Source organism: Alligator sinensis, unplaced genomic scaffold (genome assembly GCF_000455745.1).
Source record: "Alligator sinensis unplaced genomic scaffold, ASM45574v1 scaffold335_1, whole genome shotgun sequence".
NCBI classification, from domain to species: Eukaryota; Metazoa; Chordata; order Crocodylia; family Alligatoridae; genus Alligator; species Alligator sinensis.
In genome coordinates, this window is record NW_005842354.1 from 123,859 (window position 1) to 141,357 (window position 17,499).

At 38.8% G+C, this 17,499-nt stretch overlaps 1 protein-coding gene across 1 annotated transcript in view; it reads left to right on the forward strand.

Moving 5' to 3' along the window:
• Positions 1 to 5,220: 5,220 nt before the first annotated feature.
• MRPS9 (mitochondrial ribosomal protein S9) overlaps positions 5,221 to 17,499 on the forward strand; it is a 45,754-nt gene continuing 33,475 nt past the window's right edge. The window contains exons 1-3 of the mRNA XM_025210507.1: positions 5,221 to 5,226; positions 7,993 to 8,172; positions 17,477 to 17,499. The exon at positions 17,477 to 17,499 is cut by the window's right edge and continues 73 nt beyond it. Of these exons, the coding sequence (XP_025066292.1) occupies positions 5,221 to 5,226; positions 7,993 to 8,172; positions 17,477 to 17,499 (209 nt within the window). The remainder of the gene's footprint in view (positions 5,227 to 7,992; positions 8,173 to 17,476) is intronic.

Sequence of the window (17,499 nt, forward strand, 5' to 3'; positions counted from 1 at the left end):
GGCCCTCGGGCCCCGCCCCCTCAGCTCCTCCCTCGGGGCCGCGGGCTCGAGCCTGCTGATGGCAGGTCTGCTGGGAGGATCCTGCACTGCATTACACAGCACTGCACACGGGGATAGGGGCTTGGTGCCGCCTCTGCCCGGCCCCATACATGGGGATCGGGGCTTGCAGCAGGGGCAGGGCCTCACGCCCCCTGCACTCAGCCCCATGCAAGGGGATTGGGCTCTGGGCCCTCACGCTTGGTCCCGTGTATAGGGGTGCACGCTGCACACCAGCATTAGGGCCTTGGCCATCTCTGCTCAGCCCCATGCATGGGCCCCGTGGACTGGGTTGTGCGCCACACCTCGGCTGTTAGGTCTGTGTGGTGTCGGAGGGGGCCACAGTGAGGAAACGGGGCCATAAATGGGGTCATGCTGAAGCAATGTTTGGGGAGCAGTGGTGTAGAAGAGGGTTGTGTGGGGTAGTTTGGACAGGAGTGATCCTGCCTCAGGCAGGGGGTTGGATGAGATGACGTCTGGGGGTCCCTTCCAGCCCAATTTCTCTATGAGTCTATGGCATGCCCCAGGATCGGGGCCCTGCGCCACCTCCATCCGGCCCCACACACACAGATGAGGACTCTGTGCTACCTTTGCCCAGCCCCGTGAATGGGGATTGGGTTCCAGGGCCTCACGCTGGGATCAGGCCCCAACCCGCCCTGCGCCCACGTCTAGTGTGCAGGGCCCTGGTCCACAGGGCTTCCTACAGACCTTGGGAAGCTCCTTCCAGTCTAGATGACCAAGGACAAGGGGCTGGCAGTCCCTGAGCTAGAGCAGTTCTTCTGTGGTAAAGAACTTGGAAAAACCAAGACAGGGCAGAGTGGTTTTGATGCTGTGGATTCCTCCTGACATCTCTGGGTTTATCTTGTGAATCGACTGGCACCCTGGTTGAGAGCCACTCCTTTAATGGCTATGAAATGCCCCCTCCCTTCTCCCCTTTTAACTAAACCCCTGCAGCCAGGCATTTTTTAAAGCGCTGGAAGGTGTATGAATACAATCTCAAGGCCAGATTGTACTTCAGCACTTAAGAGCCCAAGTGGTATGAGTACAATCCTGTTCTGCTCCATGCAGTCCCCTGGAGAAAAGACAGGGCAACACTTGGATCCATCTTCTTCCTCGTTGCCTTTTGCAACCTAGCCTGAAGATGAAGGCAAATCATAGAACTAGATGTGCTAATAGGTCTTCAAGAACTAACGGGTGGACTAGGATCACATTTAGGTACCTAATAGGTGGAATAGGATTTGGTCCATAGCATTAATAACTGGCAAGGCCAATGGGATCATCTCCAGCTTGGCATAGACTGAAGAACCTCCGTAGTGGCCCCTCCAGCAGAGAGCTAATTATCCTTTATTTACATGGCAGGAAAGAATATCAAGCCCTGTAACTTGTAGTTGATCTAGAGCAGTGATTTCCAACTAGGGTACTTAGGCTGCATTGAGATCCTTTCCAGGGTGGTGTGAGGTGCTATGCAGTGTTAGCATTGTTAGGTGTGCACACGTGATTCACAGGATAAACCCAGAGATTTCTAATAGGAATCCAGTGTTAGACAGATTCAGACTTGTGGTTTTTCTGAGTTTTTTGCAAGAGAGCATTTCCTTTATAATTTTTCTGTAGCCAAAATACAGTGAAAACTAAATGCTGGTAGTTTGAGTGGGGTACCTTGAGTTTAAAAAAAGGTTGAGAACTACAGATCTGGAGTGTGTCTTTCTGAAAGGCAGCCAGTCTTGATTTAAGCACTTGAAATGATGAAGTGGGTAGTGGTCGATTACTCTCGCTATGGAAAAGTTGACTTTTAGAACCAATTGGAAGTTTTCAAATTTAAACTTTCAGTTTCAAAGCAGTTTACTTCTAAGCTTTGTACTAGAAATGTGTTTCATTATAGTTAATTATATTTCATGTTGTAAAATTAAGTGTATTTAAAATAATCTTTCGTCAGGCATTTGACAAATGGACTGCTTTATGTCATCAAGACTATGATTCTTTTAAATCATTTCATAATATAAACTCCTTGCTTTGATGCTGGTCTGTGGGTGTCCATAATAAGCTGGAGCCTACCTGAATGTTCATTCCTAGCTTCAGCAGTAAAATGTACCAAATTGACTTTTGTAGTCAAATTATCTTTAGGGACCTACTTAATTCATAGCCAGACAAAGCAATTTTCAGGGCTTGGTCGCAGCAGAAAGAGCTAACTTTGCAGGCATTTTGTGGTAGCCCCACCCTTTGCCACTGATTGGTGGAGAGGCCCCAGGGGGAGGAGGAATGAGGGGGCAACTGCCATCTTGACTGCTGGCTGCCCTTTGTGCCACCCTGCTAGCTGGTGCCTTCCCCTCCCAGGAGGCCGCAAGGCAGCTAGAACCACTGGCTCCCGCTGGGGAGCCAGCATTTTATTTTGATTAATTTTTTTTTTAAGTTGATGACACGGACAGTTGCAGATTTTGTAGTTTCCACAAAACTGTGAATTAAGTTGGTCCCCAATTATCTTCTATCCCAGTGAGTTAAGGGGGCCTGTAGTAATATTAAACTGATTCTCCACTGAAGTATTAATAGACTTGGCAGGATTTGATATTTACCAATAAACATTATTTTCAGCTGTCACTCACAGACTGACAGAAAAATATTTCCATCAGTAATCATCCAAATGTATAGAAAGGTGATGTTAAAAAAAAAATTCAGGGACGAGATAAGGAAATCTGGGGTAGGGGGCACCCATGTGTGAGCACGTGCACACACACACTGGCGTGAGGGGATCCCTGGCTGTGCTGCCTGCTCACTGCTCCTCTTGGCAGTGGCTCAGCCAGTCACTGCAGGAGCTGGGGGCTGTGCTGGGAGGGAGGGTTGGAGGACTGTTGGCAGCCAGGGAGCCCTGTGAGGCCAGCCACTCATTCTGCCCAAGTCTCAGCCAGGGATGGGGCACCAAACTCCCAGCGAGCCTGGGCCAGCCCCTGCATGATCGGGGCTCTCTGAGAGTTTGGCCTCCACCCTAATTATGCAGGGACCAGGCCAGACAGGAGATCTGGGAACCCAGGGGAAGCAGCAGCCCCCAGCCCATAGGATGTAGCTCCCCGTGACCCTTTAGGGGGTGAGCCCTGCCTGGCAGGCACCAGTAGAGAAGTGCCTCTCTGCTGGTACCTGCCAGGCGGGACTCGCCTCCGAAGGGGCTGCTGGGAGCTGCTTGCCACCCTGGGGTGGGTGGCTGCTGCCTCTCCCCGTGTTCCCAGAGCTCTGAAGTGCCTCTGCACTCCGCTTCTGGTCGCTGCCCACCCAGCTCTTTCCTGATGAATGCACTGAATGATTTAAAGCAGATATGCTTTATTGATTTATAGATATTTCTTTTTATATATTTTAACGTGATTTTTATAAAGCTTTTAACAGTATACTGTCATTATTAAATTGTCTGCCCTCCACACCGCTAATTTCATGCATCCTGAAAATTTAAACCAATAAAAATTGAAAGAATTGCTTAAAATAAGCATTGATTTTAGCTGTCAAAATGACAGAAAAATAAAAATTGAATTCTGCCAAGCCTAAGTATTAAACACGAGTTTTACACCAATGTACCTCCATTGATTCCAATGGAGCTAATGGTCAAAAATTGATGAAACAGTAACGAAATAGATATCACACCTAATACTTAAATCCCTTTGGATTTCTTTCTGAGAGAGAACCATTTAAAAGTACGTTGTTTCTCTTAAGACAAACTTTATTTTTCTGCAAATATTGCTCTCTCTAGAAAATGTGGACTTGCCAGGATATTCTGAGATGCTTTTACGCTCTTTACATTCTTTCCCCATGTGTTAAGAAATTGAGAGGATAGAAGCAAGTTGTTTTTTTTCCTGGACTAACGTTCTATTAGTTCAGGACTGCTGTTAATATCCATTATGTTTTTTTAGAAATAGTAAGAATACTATCTGTAATAACACTGTATGAAATGTATGATAAATTAATATAAATCTGTTATTCCTAATTAAATGCATCCTATCACATAGTCTGACTTAAATGCCAGAAATGTTCAGCTTTGCTTTGCAGTTCTTATTCGCACCACCCATGAAATAGTACTCTTATCCCAAAAGAGATACCCTATACAATAGGTGTTAATTTGCATAAGAGGCTCTTTTTCTAATTATGAGCAGTTTATGTGTCCAGGGACTCTTGATTAGTGACAAATTGAAACAAGGGAAGCATATGAATAGCTTGAGGGAAAAAGGAAAAAATGGGAAAATTACAATAAAAATTGACAAGAATAAGATAGATGTAATCTTTTTAAAGTATCTTGTTTAAAATATGGCAGAGAAAAAGCAATCTTGGGCCAAGATTCTGTGAGGCTTACTATAAGAAATCACTTGTTCACTAAAAAGAATTACAAATAATTAGCTACTAACAAGGAAAATAAGACACTGAGTAAATTAAATTGTTTCCTGAAGAAAGAAAGTAGGTGATAGACTAGGCTATGTTTAGAGATATCTCAGTGTTTTACCCTCCCAAACACTCACTAGAGCTTCCTTCTTGAAGGCTACATGAATTTATATATTGATTTTTTTTGTAATGTATATGATAATGGGTTATTATAGAAAATTGGTGTAACACCATGGATCAATTTTTTTTTCATATGATATGATAATAAATAAGTGTTGGAGATATTACCTGAAACTTAAAATGAAAGCCAGATAAAAAGAACCTCAGCAACAAAGTTCAGTGCCTGTTTCAAGTGCTGTTATATTAGGCTTGAGGAATTGATTCACTCTTGCCTGTATTTTCTGTAAGAACCATGTTCACATGCCTCTACTTTTCCACCTCATTCAGCTTTACAGACAGCACACAAAGATTGATTATGCACTGGACTGAATTGCAGTACTTGTTTTGCAATATACACCCAAACTATAAAGAAGTTTAGGACAAGAAATAAAGAATACTGTATTCAGTTGTAACTGCAAGTAGAATTTGGGTAGACATTGTAATTATCCCAGATAAGATTTGGGTTAACAGTACAAAAATACAGCAGAAGGTATTAAATTCATCCATTTAATACAGATGTTTTTGCCCCTTGCTTTCAAAACCATATAATCCTGTGAGGATTACCCTAATGAAAGGTGACAGAGACGCTTCTATGCCAGTCATACCTCTTACAGCCAACACACCAGAGATATATGTGGCCATGGAAAGAGAACATGGCTACAGTATTCTTATAGCATGACAGTAAGCTTTTGTATTTTGGCCTCTTATTGCCTTTAACCAAGAGGCAGAATCTGAGCTCCTTACTCCGGTGCATAATCTCTATAATTTTGGTGGGATTTCACTTGTATATATGTATGTAAGACTGGGGTTCTAGTGTGTAACTGTATCAGTTATGGCTTAAAACACTTTAGGTATATTGTACATTTTTTAGTGCAGTGTCAAAAGTATGGCCTGCTGTGCTCACAAAGGGACTAGGAATTCAAGTGCAGGGCCCATCACTGAAATCTAGGGCACAGAGTTGGAGTCATGTATCAGCAGTGGGAGGCAAGTGACAATTGTGCTTACCCCTGTTGCCGCTGGCATCAGTCACCTTGCCATGACCACATTCAGATCTGGCCTGTGAGGAACCCCAGGGTCTCAGTCCAGACCAGGGAATGATACAACTTTGGCACCCCTCTTCTACGGCATGTATTAGTTTAACTGAAAATTTTAATTGGCATATACTTGTTTAGATCCTGACTTATACAAACAAAGACTGCTAGGCATAAGAGGACAGTTAAATCATTTCAGCGGCAATAAGGTTGCTAGCAATAAGGGCGCTAACTAGCTTGGTTTTGTTTTGCTTTACTTTGTTGTGTGTGGGGCTTTTTATGTTGGCACTGGCACATGTACCCTAGGAAGTAAACTGAGACTACAAGCTTATGCAGGAGACCATATGATTCACCACTGAATTTACCATCATGGCACTATTGACCATGGCACAATGAATAATATTGAATAGATCTGATATTTTCACCCTTCTGTAGTGTTCCTCTCTATCCTTAGTTTCTCTCCCCCCTCCCTTTTTTCTTCCCTGTGGGAAGGAAGAAGCATCAATTCCAATCATCAGTTCTCTCTCCAGTTTATGGCATAACTAGACAGCAGAAGGGCTTTGTTAATTCTAGCATAGGATGGATAAAATAGTGCATAAAATTGGCATTAGGCCAGAATTGGGACTATAACTCTGTCAATGATGCTTCTGTTTCTCTGGCAGAGTGCTTGATTGAAATTACAGTTGCCTTACCCACTGATTATCTTGGTAAAAGAAAAACAAATCTGTCTAGCCATATCCTACTGTCTTTCACAGAAGCCAAAAGATAAGTGTCCCTTGGGTTATGACTTGTGAGCTGGAACTAAGTTCACTAGTATTTGTTGATAGGAATTGCCCTGGAGGGGTTTTAAGAGTCAAGGGAATAAATTGTTCAGCCAAAAAATTGTCAGTAACCTAAATATCCAAGAAATCCTAATGAGATGTCTTAGTGAAAATAATAGCTTACAAATTAAGGAAGCAGTATCCTTTGCTGACTCTGAATCTTCATCATTTTTATTTTAATCAAAATAGCAATTCAGAAAACTTCTAAGTGAATTAATTTTGAGTAGCTTTCTGCCTCTAGAACAATGGCTGACAATATCCAAAAATGTGTTTTAATGTTTTCAGTGGAGTTTGTGTCTTGCGTGGTTGTATACTGTATGCCAGAGTGTTGATTTAGCTCCCTGCCTGCATTATTATGTCATGACACTTTGCAGAGTCTTTTTTAAACTGTGCGCCAGGAGCTCAAAGATATGAAGAGTGAGACAGAGGTAGCAGTCTTGTCATGCCATCATTTCATATATTTGAGGGAAAATGTAGGACGAAAGTAACCAAGAGACTGAGTGGTTTCAAAGTAGCAATTTTATACCTAGCAGTATCAGTTAATTTTTTTTCTAGATAAATAAACAATTTAAGAATGTCAAGAAAAAAATCATTAAGATGTTTTTAGTATCTTTTCACTCTCCAGTGTAAAGCTGGTTGCCCCAAATGATTCTTTTTGTATTGGAAGGTGGTTCATCTGCCTTTTCTATTTGGATTTATTTGCAAAATAGGAAGATCAGTTGTGTTTTGATATATTGTAATAATATTATTATGTGTGTTATAGTAATGCACCAAAGCCCCTGTCTGGGCTGAGATCCATTTTTGCTAGGTACTCTGCAGTTGAATGAAAGTCTGTTTCCACCCTGACCTGTGCTGAGAAACACTAGGGTCCAAAGCTCTGTTCAGACTGCATACCACCACTGCATGATTTTTAGTGCAAGAATGGTTCTTAAGCTATTTCATTGTTCCAGAAGAAAAATATTAGAAAACTGGCATTGTCTCATAGGTTTATTGTGCCCAATTATTTTCTTTCTCCTCTCTTTTTCTGGTAGGGCAACATTAAGAACGTATCTTTGTACTTTCATCACACTTTGCATTTGTTGTTTATTTGCATTTATTTTGAAGTCCTCTCTGTAAACGCACGCAACCAGCACATGTGCATGGTATGCACACAATGAGAGAAAGATAGTCAATTTATTTCCAGCTAGAAAGAGGATCCTTGACTTTTTTTTACCATGCATATCTGCTTTGCTTTTTCTAGACACTCCCAACATGAAATACTAAGCTTCCTTCTGTTAGTGAAATCTCACCTTTTGTCCCCAAAAACTAGAAGCTTATTGAAATTGACCTAACATTATTAAGCAAAAATGTAGTCGTTCAATCAAAAGACAGCTTGGAATTAATTTGTCATGTATAAGTGCTAAACTGTTTGAACCACACATCTGTAGACATGTTTTCTGCAATTAAAAGAAAACAACTTCTGGGATATACCTACTATTCCTTAATTTCTGTGGTATAGAATCCTATTCTAGGCATGTTTCCCTTTTTATGTCATGCATTTTGTTAAGAGTTCGCTGTGCCAACAACAAAAATTAAACCTCTGTTTTCTTCCTTAGACATTAAGACTAATCTGTACCAGTACAGCAGTGCAGAAGAAGATAATACATGTTTCAGGACCTGAAAAGTACACAGGGGATTTTATTAAAGAACAGATTGAAGAGTTCAACCTAGGAAAGAGACATTTAGCCAACATGATGGGAGAAGATCCAGAAACTTTTACCCAAGAGGATATTGATGTAAGTACAGTTGCTCTGTTGGAGAAGTAATTTACTGTAGAGTTTCAGATATTGAAAGCACTCTACTTCAGCATGAGCCCCTCAGCTCTCTGTGAATTTTAATCGAACTGTCAGAATAAGAAAGAATACTACTATACATTGCAACTGTGGTTGTGAATAGAGATTCTACCCCTGCTACACTGAGAGGTCAAGCATTACAGTATAGGTCTGTATGCTATATCTTGGTAAAGCACAGTAGGTTATTTTTAAAACTGCTAATGGATAATCCCCTTGATCTAAGGTCATAAGAACCACTGTGAAGGTATTTGTAGTACTTGGAAATGTTTACTCATAATTTGACCTGCTGTGTATCTTTAGGTTAGGCTTTCTTGCATGATATCATAGCAGCTGATGATGCAAATTAAATTTTACAGGTTATTTTCCAAACAACACTTGATTCATTTCACTTAGTGATTTTAATATAGACCTAAATTTAAGTTTATACCAGTAGTTCCCAACATATATTATTTTATTGGTATCCTTCTGGTAGCTGGTTATTGGCAGATGGGTGCTTTCCTTTTTTTTCAAATTCCTGTTATCCCATGCATTCACACTGCCTTTCTCTCTCTCTCTCCCCCCCCTTTGTCCTGTTGTATTTCACTTTCTTTTTATGCTCCCTCTGAAGTGCTTCCCTTTTGTGGCTCATCCATCCTATTTTACCACATACCAGAAGGCTGGTGATGGGGAGAGCTTTCATTTTGGTGACTTTGTAGGGTGAAGTGGTATGCACTGGGAGCAGAAAAGAGAAGGCTGAGCTGGTTGCATCATGGGCTGCTGTGAGAACAGGGAGATAAGGTGGCTTTTGAGAAACTGTCAACAAGCACACTGGGTTCCTGGTCCATGACTAAGTTTTAAAAGCACCAGAATAGTACAAGCAATAAATAATTCTGCTTTGTCTGTAGCAGATTGCAGCTGTGATTTAAGCAGAGCTGGAGTTAAGCAGAGCTTTTCCCATCCTCCTCTTCAACACTAATAAACACTGTTTTGAATATTTTGGGGATACTCTTTTACCGTAACTCCACTAATATAAATGGTTTAGTTGGCTATAGGGGTAAGTGTACTGTAAATATTGGAAATTGAGTTATACATTTCTTAATTATAACAGGAAGTCATTACTGTATTTTTTTTTTAAATACGTTCAGACATACAGGTAGCTATCTAACGGTATAGTCGAGACTTCCTCATCCAGCAGTTTCAAACAAAACATCATTTTCAAAAGGATGTTAAATCAGGACATCTAGCAATACAAATTCTATTCCCATGCAGTTTAAACTAGACTTTGTTCAGCCACATATACTGGTCACTGATCAGTGATAAAATCCTGATATAATCACCTATTTATAAAACAGCATGCTTTTGCATACGCAAGTTATACACACATTATTTGATACTCTGGATAAATCAGCATCAGTAAACACGTATATAAAAATGAACATGCTGCTAACGGTTGCCTCTGTCAACAAACAGAAATACATGGTTTCTCCCTTAGTTTATAGAGATCACAAACTCTAAAACAGTGTCTCCCAGCTAATCACTTAGAACACACACTTGCCATCCAACCCATCTGAAGCAAAGGCTTGAACAAGCAAATGGGACTGACTTCGTGCCATTAAGGTGAACAGTCTTCAACTCTGAGGAGCCATATTTACAATGGTTCTTAATCCTTTGATTTTTGAAGTATGAAAGTATGTCATATGTATACTAAGGTTTATATTAAGGAAAGAGAAGGTTAAACGTTTGTTAATTTTGATAATCAATTTACATTCAGAGCAATAGAAACAAATCTTGATATTACTCTTGTTCCTCTAGGTAGAAGTACCATTGTAGATCCTCTCATCTCTGGGGTCTGTTTAACTTTGGTATGACTGTTGTTTTAAAGGTGGTGGGTGCACTGGTGCACCTCTTTGTAGGATTAAGTCCATCATGAAAACAGTTGATTTATTTGCTTGCATTGGCCTTATTATTTTGTGCTTTTAAGGTATAAAACTTCCTTTTACTAAACATTTTATTTTCCATTTGGCGACCAAGTCTACTTAATCTTAACCAAACTTGTCTTGTTTGCATACAAGTAAAAACAAGTGTATACAAGTAAAAATACAAGGGTAACTCCCAGAGGTCGAGGTTGTGTGGGCATGGAGCTGATTGCCTGCAGGCTCAACACTGGGAGGGTGAATACGGCTTCCTATGCATGGATCGAGGACCCAGAGGACAAGCTTGTATAGGATATCAGGAAATGGGTAGTATGACCATGTGCTGGGAGTGGAGTCCCTTTATGTACATGTGCTTGGAAGGAGGAAGATTCTTCTGCACACAGATACCAGTGGGATGTTACAGTCATTTGTATGAAAAAGACGGAGCTCCCTCCATTCTGGAAGCGAACCTCTCCGTATGCAGCATGGATGACAAATACAGAGCCACCTCACAAATTTTATTTTTGAAAAGATGGAAAAAACAAAAGAGTAGCATTTTATTTTAGAGATATCAAGTATCTACAGTGCACATTTAATTTGCTCACATCCCATCAGGTGTTGAAAAGACTTAGAGTGCATAATAGTGCCTGCTATGCATAATTAAATTTCTGTTATAAAAATATAAAAGCTGCTTAGCACTTGCAGCAGAATTATCAAGCTTTACACTTCGAAGAGTAATAATTCCTTCTGATGAGTACTTATGTACCTCTCTCTCTTCTACTGTTAATCAATCTGTTCAGTGCATTTCAAAAGTAGACATCATGGGATTCTGTCCTTCACTTGCATTTTATCTGTGTTTTAATAAAGTTTAAACCTTGTGAATTTTAAAACAGGTGCTATAGGAAAATAAGTTAACTATGCATTAATACTCCTGCTGGATGTTTCAGATGAAGAATTGCCTTTTTCTGGTGCTTTTATTTAGGAATAGAAAGTTAAGCGGTACATTACAACTGAATTTCTTGGGGGGGGGTCCAGTAAATTGAGATATAACTCTGCAGAAGTCTACCAATTGCTTTTTAATTGGTATTATAGACCTTGCTCTGAAACAAGGATATTTTATTCTCCTATGTGTGAATATGTGGTATGAAGTTTCTCTAATTGATTTGCTTTGCCCATTCCATTTGATGTATCATTTTTCACAATATTTCATAATTTGTGCTCATTTCTAATGAACAGAGTCGTTAGGACAGGCATGTCTAAGTACAACTGACAGCTAACATTAGGTGCCAGATGCAGTTTATAAAGCTATGTAGAACTGCAGAGAACAGTTTAAATAAATTAGCACCTGTACATTAGTCTCACTTGCTGGTAATTTATAAGCGAATCAGTAGAGATGACATTTAGGTAAGTCATTGATCAAGTTAACAGCTGCATACCCACTGCCCAGCTGGGATACCTAATTAATAGAGATTGCAGTCCTGACCCAGTGCTTTTCCCTGGTTGAGTCTGTAATCCTTTTATTTGTGATTTAACTTTAACTTATGGACATAGTAAACAGTCTCCCTTCATTTCAAACTGTCAGATCACTGATACTCCACTTTAAAGCAAAAAAATCTAAGTAAGATTAATACAAGAAAAGCATGTTAAGCCCCATGACCTATTTATATGCTGGTTTTTTTTTATTATTCATTCCAGATACCTGAACTCTGTATGAAGCATCTTTTTTTTTTTTTTAAAGTTAGTTAAAAAATTAGAGCTGCTTATTTAATCAGTAGGTACCTGCTGAAAATCTTTTGCGAAATAGGTTATAGGTCTTAACTAATATTTGGCATGCAGAAAGATTAATGTTTAAATGTAAAGCAAATGTTTTAAAGCAACTAGTTTCACTTGCAAATGTCTTTGTGCAAGAATATTGCAAAGCTTGATTGTCACGAAGGATATTGTGACCTGAAGCATATAAGAAGCCCCCAAGAAAATGTTATTTGTTTATTAAGTACATTCTCCAATGGATAAATGTTAAGAATTTTATATTAAAAAGCCTAGCACATTTGACTGATAAAGGATATTCAGATTTTAGCAAAATAAACCCTTACACACTTGTGATTCCTAATCTGTATGAAATGCCAGTACCTTTCAGAAATATAATTCTACATGAAAACAGTGGTTCATAAACTACAACTTTTTCTGTTGTCTAGAAGCAGAATATGGTATCTAACACTTGTTTGTAATGGCAAGTTATTGTAGTTCATCTTGAAAGAAGTTGCTTGAAGCCAAAATATTTCTTCCTGTGATTGATTTATTTTTTAAAGGAGTCAATTCCTTTATGGCTTAATTAAGAAAAAATCCTTATAGAAGTCCAAGTGGACTGATGCCTTTTTTGTTTTGTTTTTTTTTTCTTTCTGTTTTTTATATAGAAAGATCATTTGTTAAAGTGGAAATAATTACTGTTTCTTGTACTATACTATGTATAACCTTTCGATGGTAGCAATTCTGTGAACAAGATTTTGGTGTTTTAAAGGTGATTGGGCCACCTATCAGTAGAGTTATTTCTTTTACGAAACAGTTTTATCTGCATAAAACCCAATAATAATATTAGAGTTGATGTTATAATCATACTTTTGTTGTAAGTTTGATTTTTTTTTTTTTCTTCTTCACAGACCCTTTTGCTTTGGATAAAACAGGATTTTTTGGCCTCAAAGTTGTGTAATTATCATTGATTTTAGCAGGGTTTTTTGGGAGTTAGGCTGTTGAAACTGGGGAGCAGAGGCAACCTGCTACAGAAAAATTAGCAACCTAGGGATCTGAAATGTTTCAAATGTTATGCTCTGAAGTATGATCTAAGAGCTGAACTGGTTACATTCTTCAGCACTTAAAGCTCAATTTTAAAAAAAGTATTGGGTCTTATTTTTTTTCAATGCTCTTGGGCCCTTTCTTTTCACCAATTAGACTGAGACAAGCTGGGAAAGATGTCAGGCTTCCCTGCAAAATACCCCTGTTGCTGGAGGTTCCTTGCCGATTCAACATGATCGCTATAAATGGTTTGGACAATTGCATGTTAGGGTGGGGATGTACCGCAGATAGGCTGGATGCAGTCCGGAGGCTAGGGTGGACCTGTGCCCTCAGAACCATTTTTGCTACAGGGCCACTATGGAACAACTTAACAGGACCCTAGCCTGTTTGGTGTGCTGACTCAAAGATCCTGAGTGTAGCAAGCATCTTTCCTTTTTTCCTGTGTGATTTATGATGAGTCAGACCAAATATTGTTTGCTAATCCAGTTTGAGTTAAGGCAAACATTTCTAAATGCCTAAAGATAAAGTTAAATGTATATCAGATACAGATAATGAAATGGCCAAATTAAGCCAGGTTAATTTGGTACTAGCTTTGGGCTTTGGAGGAACGAAGGAACAAGATCCATCAGCTTGTAAACCAGGGAAGAAAATGTCATGTAGGTTCAAGCTGATATAAGAGGGGAAATACTCTAAATGAGGTTTGAGTATAACTGTCTGCTTTTCTGTATATGTGACATTTGACGGAAATTATTCAATGAACTATTGCATGTTTGCAGGCCATTTATTCATAGGTCATTTTTGGATAGGAAGGAATAAACTTTAGTCCCCATTTAGCTGGTCTGGATTCAAACTGATAACCTACTGGTGAAAGATACTGTAGCCCACCTAGTAGTAACTCAAGCTCAAGCACTTGGTTTTAAAATGACAGAATTATATATAGTTTTAATTTGCTCTTTTGCATGTACTCATAATGATTTCCCAGGACTTTCAGATTGAAAAGAATCACCTCTACAACTTCAGTTAAATGAATAATTCATAGCAGAAGTAAGCTATTATCTCCCAGGTGGAGGATCCACTAGAACAGTAGTTTTCGAGCTGTTCCGTGGAACCCTGTAGGGGTTCTGTGATAGGTCATCAGGGTTCTGCAAAGAGATTGGGGGTAATGGCCGACGTGGTAGGTTGTTGTTGCCAGCCTGGGTTGCACGTCCCCATGGATGTGGTTAGGGGTTCCCTAGCAAAAGAAGTGATACGAAAGGGTTCTGTGACTTTAGGTGTTTGAAAAACACTGTACTAAAAGATAGATGGACAACTCTTTGTGAAAAAAAGCAGTGCAATATTCAGTGCCTGGGTTCTTGAGGCAACTTATTCTAGAAGGCAGTGTGGCAAAGTGGGATGAAATTTATGTCTACCACATTAAAGCAATGTGTTCCATTCCCAAAGAGAATGATACAGCTTTGTTAACTAGAGTTGTGAAATAATAGCCTGCTATCTACATATGGAAGGGGCGTGTATATATGCATCAGGTATTTTAACATTTCTCATTGTTCTCTGATACTATCCCAAGTAATTTGTTCTCAACCTTATCTGAAGGGGCATGACCAAAATCAGAGCCACCCTCACTCCCCCAAATAAGCTATATGGAAAGAATCCAATGGTCATGTATCCTTGAACTGTATGTGTCCTCTCATCCAGACTTCCAGACATCTACTTGTAACCCTCAGGATGAGAACCGCTGTCCTACAATAAAAGCCTACAGTGTGGTCTGGAAAGGTCTGTGGGGAACCGTCAGAGTCTGTGTTCTATCACAGCTGCTTCCATCTTAGTTATGTATAACCTTAAAGTACATTGGCTTGCTCCTACATTACATATCGAGACTCTAGTTGATTCTACTAAATTTTGGTCTGATTCATGAAGGTATTCTTATATTGGAAACCAGTGTTGCAGATGTGAAGAAGATCCCTATTACGTGAGAGTGATTCAGGAGAAGGGTAGACTAATACCTGTATGCTCCAGTTCAAGTTACTCAGAGATTAGTTCCTCATGGGACACTAGAAGCTGGTTCTCTTTTTATTTCTGTTTGTATTAGACCCAGAAGCAGGGAGCTAGAGCTTTTCAGAACAGTTTTATTGAAGTGTGCTGCATCAGAGCTGAAATATTGAAATTTGCATCAAAGCTGGAATATTCTGTGTAGATATACCAGTTCTTCTGAAACTTTGGAACCTAGGTTCTCAATAGGTTGGGGGATAAGAGAGAAGGCCTAGGATGCTGGAGATGCAACTGTTCTAGCCAGCATCCTAAGCACCAACTTTGCAAATCATTTTTGCAAAGATTTTGCACAGAGATTTTTGCAGAGATTTTGTTCTTTTTCCATATTGGAACAGAAAGCTATTCAAAAGCCATGAAATGAAATTGTTGTTTTACAGCCAGCTGTGTGGAGAGTGAGAAGCAAATCCGAAGCTTTCCTAACGTGGGGTTGTGGGTTAGGGACTTTTGGCACCAAAGGTGACTGTGAGCATGTAACCCCCAGTCATTTTTATAAGCTAAACTTCCATCTCATGCATCAGTCATTCTCTGTATCGTGGCTCTAGCATGCTGATATACTGTGCTTATGTTGAATTTTTGGTGTTAGTTATTGTAAGTGTTTGAACGGGGTCCTTTAAATACTGGCATAAAGAATACCTCTTAAATACATATAAAGCCAGTCTCAATATCTCATAATATATTCCTATAACATGTTATTAAATAAGGTGTTTGTTTAATATCAGCTGGCTCACAGCAGATTTCTCTGTTGTCCTCATAATTAATCCCCATTTGTTCATAAATAGGTGTTCACCTACTGTGTGCATGTGTGCAAAATGGCCATCGACTAACAAATGGGAATTCAGCAGTCACTAAGAGAAACAAAATTACCATTTCATAAAATCAAGTTAAGCCTTTTGTTTGCATCAGAATTCTCAAAATTTCTGTTCAGAATGCCAGTAGGGGATTAATGAAAGTAATAGGTTAGATCTTTTTTTACACTCCATGCATATTAAGTAGGTTGAAGCACTGACAAACCAATCCATGTCCATGGAAAAAAATTATCAGCGAGTAATAGCCTTAAGGTAACCTAACCAGCAAAGAGGCATAATTCTTGAGAGAAGATTTTAACTGCAGACTTGTCATAATTTTATTTTTCCACACTTGTTCACTAAAAAATGCAAGTGAAGCAACTGTAGCATTTTATCCAGTTAATAATTTGGTAGTGTTGTACCATATGTAATTGCAGTTAAAACAAGATTTTAGCTCTGTGGTTCATGATGTGATTAATTTTATATTTTGACTGAAATTGTCCACATTTGGAGCCACGTTTGCCAAAACATAGTTTTTGTTAATTTGGGAAAAATAAGTCTCTAATCTAACACATTCTTTTTACTTTATTAATCAATAGATTTTTTTTTCAAATGTTTTGAAAAGTTTCCATAATGTTGTACTGCTGAATAGAAATATGCCTGGTGTGATTTTTATAAGACAAAATACCTTGTCTTATAATTGTGCCAGAAATGGTTTGGAATCTTAACTGTGCTACTTGCTAAAGTAAATTATATTACTTTTTAACCAGGCACACAAACAACATTAAAATATTGATTGAGTGGCTGACTGCCAAATATCTTTTACTGCATTTAGCAATAATATTAACAATAAAATACAAATGGTTTGCAGAAATGCACGTTGTTATTGTTTCCTGTCTTGTATCTTCTTAAAAGTCCCTTAAATGTCTTTAAAGAGAGACTTGATGATTACAGCTTTAGTAATTGGATAGACTTTCACCTCCAGGTTGCTGGTTCAAATGTAGCTGAGGCTGTAATGAATAATGACTAACACCTGCTCCCAGATGAAAGTTGCTTAGAAAACTATGTAAAATGGTTTGGGGTGATCTGAATCATTTCAGATAAACTGATATCACAACAGACGTCCCTCTTGATAGCCTTGAAGAAACCAATGTTCTGGTTGAAACGGAAATTCATTAGTCTTCGTAGTTGAAGACTACAGGATGGGAAAGCAAGTATGAGTTATGTCTATTTAGTTTGTATTTGAATAAATAAGAACTCATTCTTAAAGAAAAATATAAAAATTGTGATAAATCTAAAGTTGATTAAAAATCATTTTGAGGGGGAGCAGAAGACAGTGATTTTTTTTATTTTAAATATAAAAAAAAATGGAATCTTTCCCCTTTGTGGTTCTTGTAACTTGTAATAAATTGTTTGGACTACCAGGGTTAAGTTTTAAAGTAAATAGGACTCATTCCAGTTCACTCATTCTTGATATGCTAGCTTACAAACTTCAGAAAGAAATACTTTTTTTCTGAAAGTAGTAGTTGCTTTTGGCCTAAGCACAACATAATAGATTTCATATATTTCTAGGGTTGAAAGGGACCTATTATAATGTGTATATACTGTATTTATTGTTGATTTGTTTTTGGTTTTTATTCTTTAAGTTTTCATATCATACTCATAGTGAGAGTATCTATAAGGAATGTTTTATTTACAGAAAAAAATACATCTGATCTTTGTGTTTCTCTGCAGAAAGCAATTTCCTACCTCTTTCC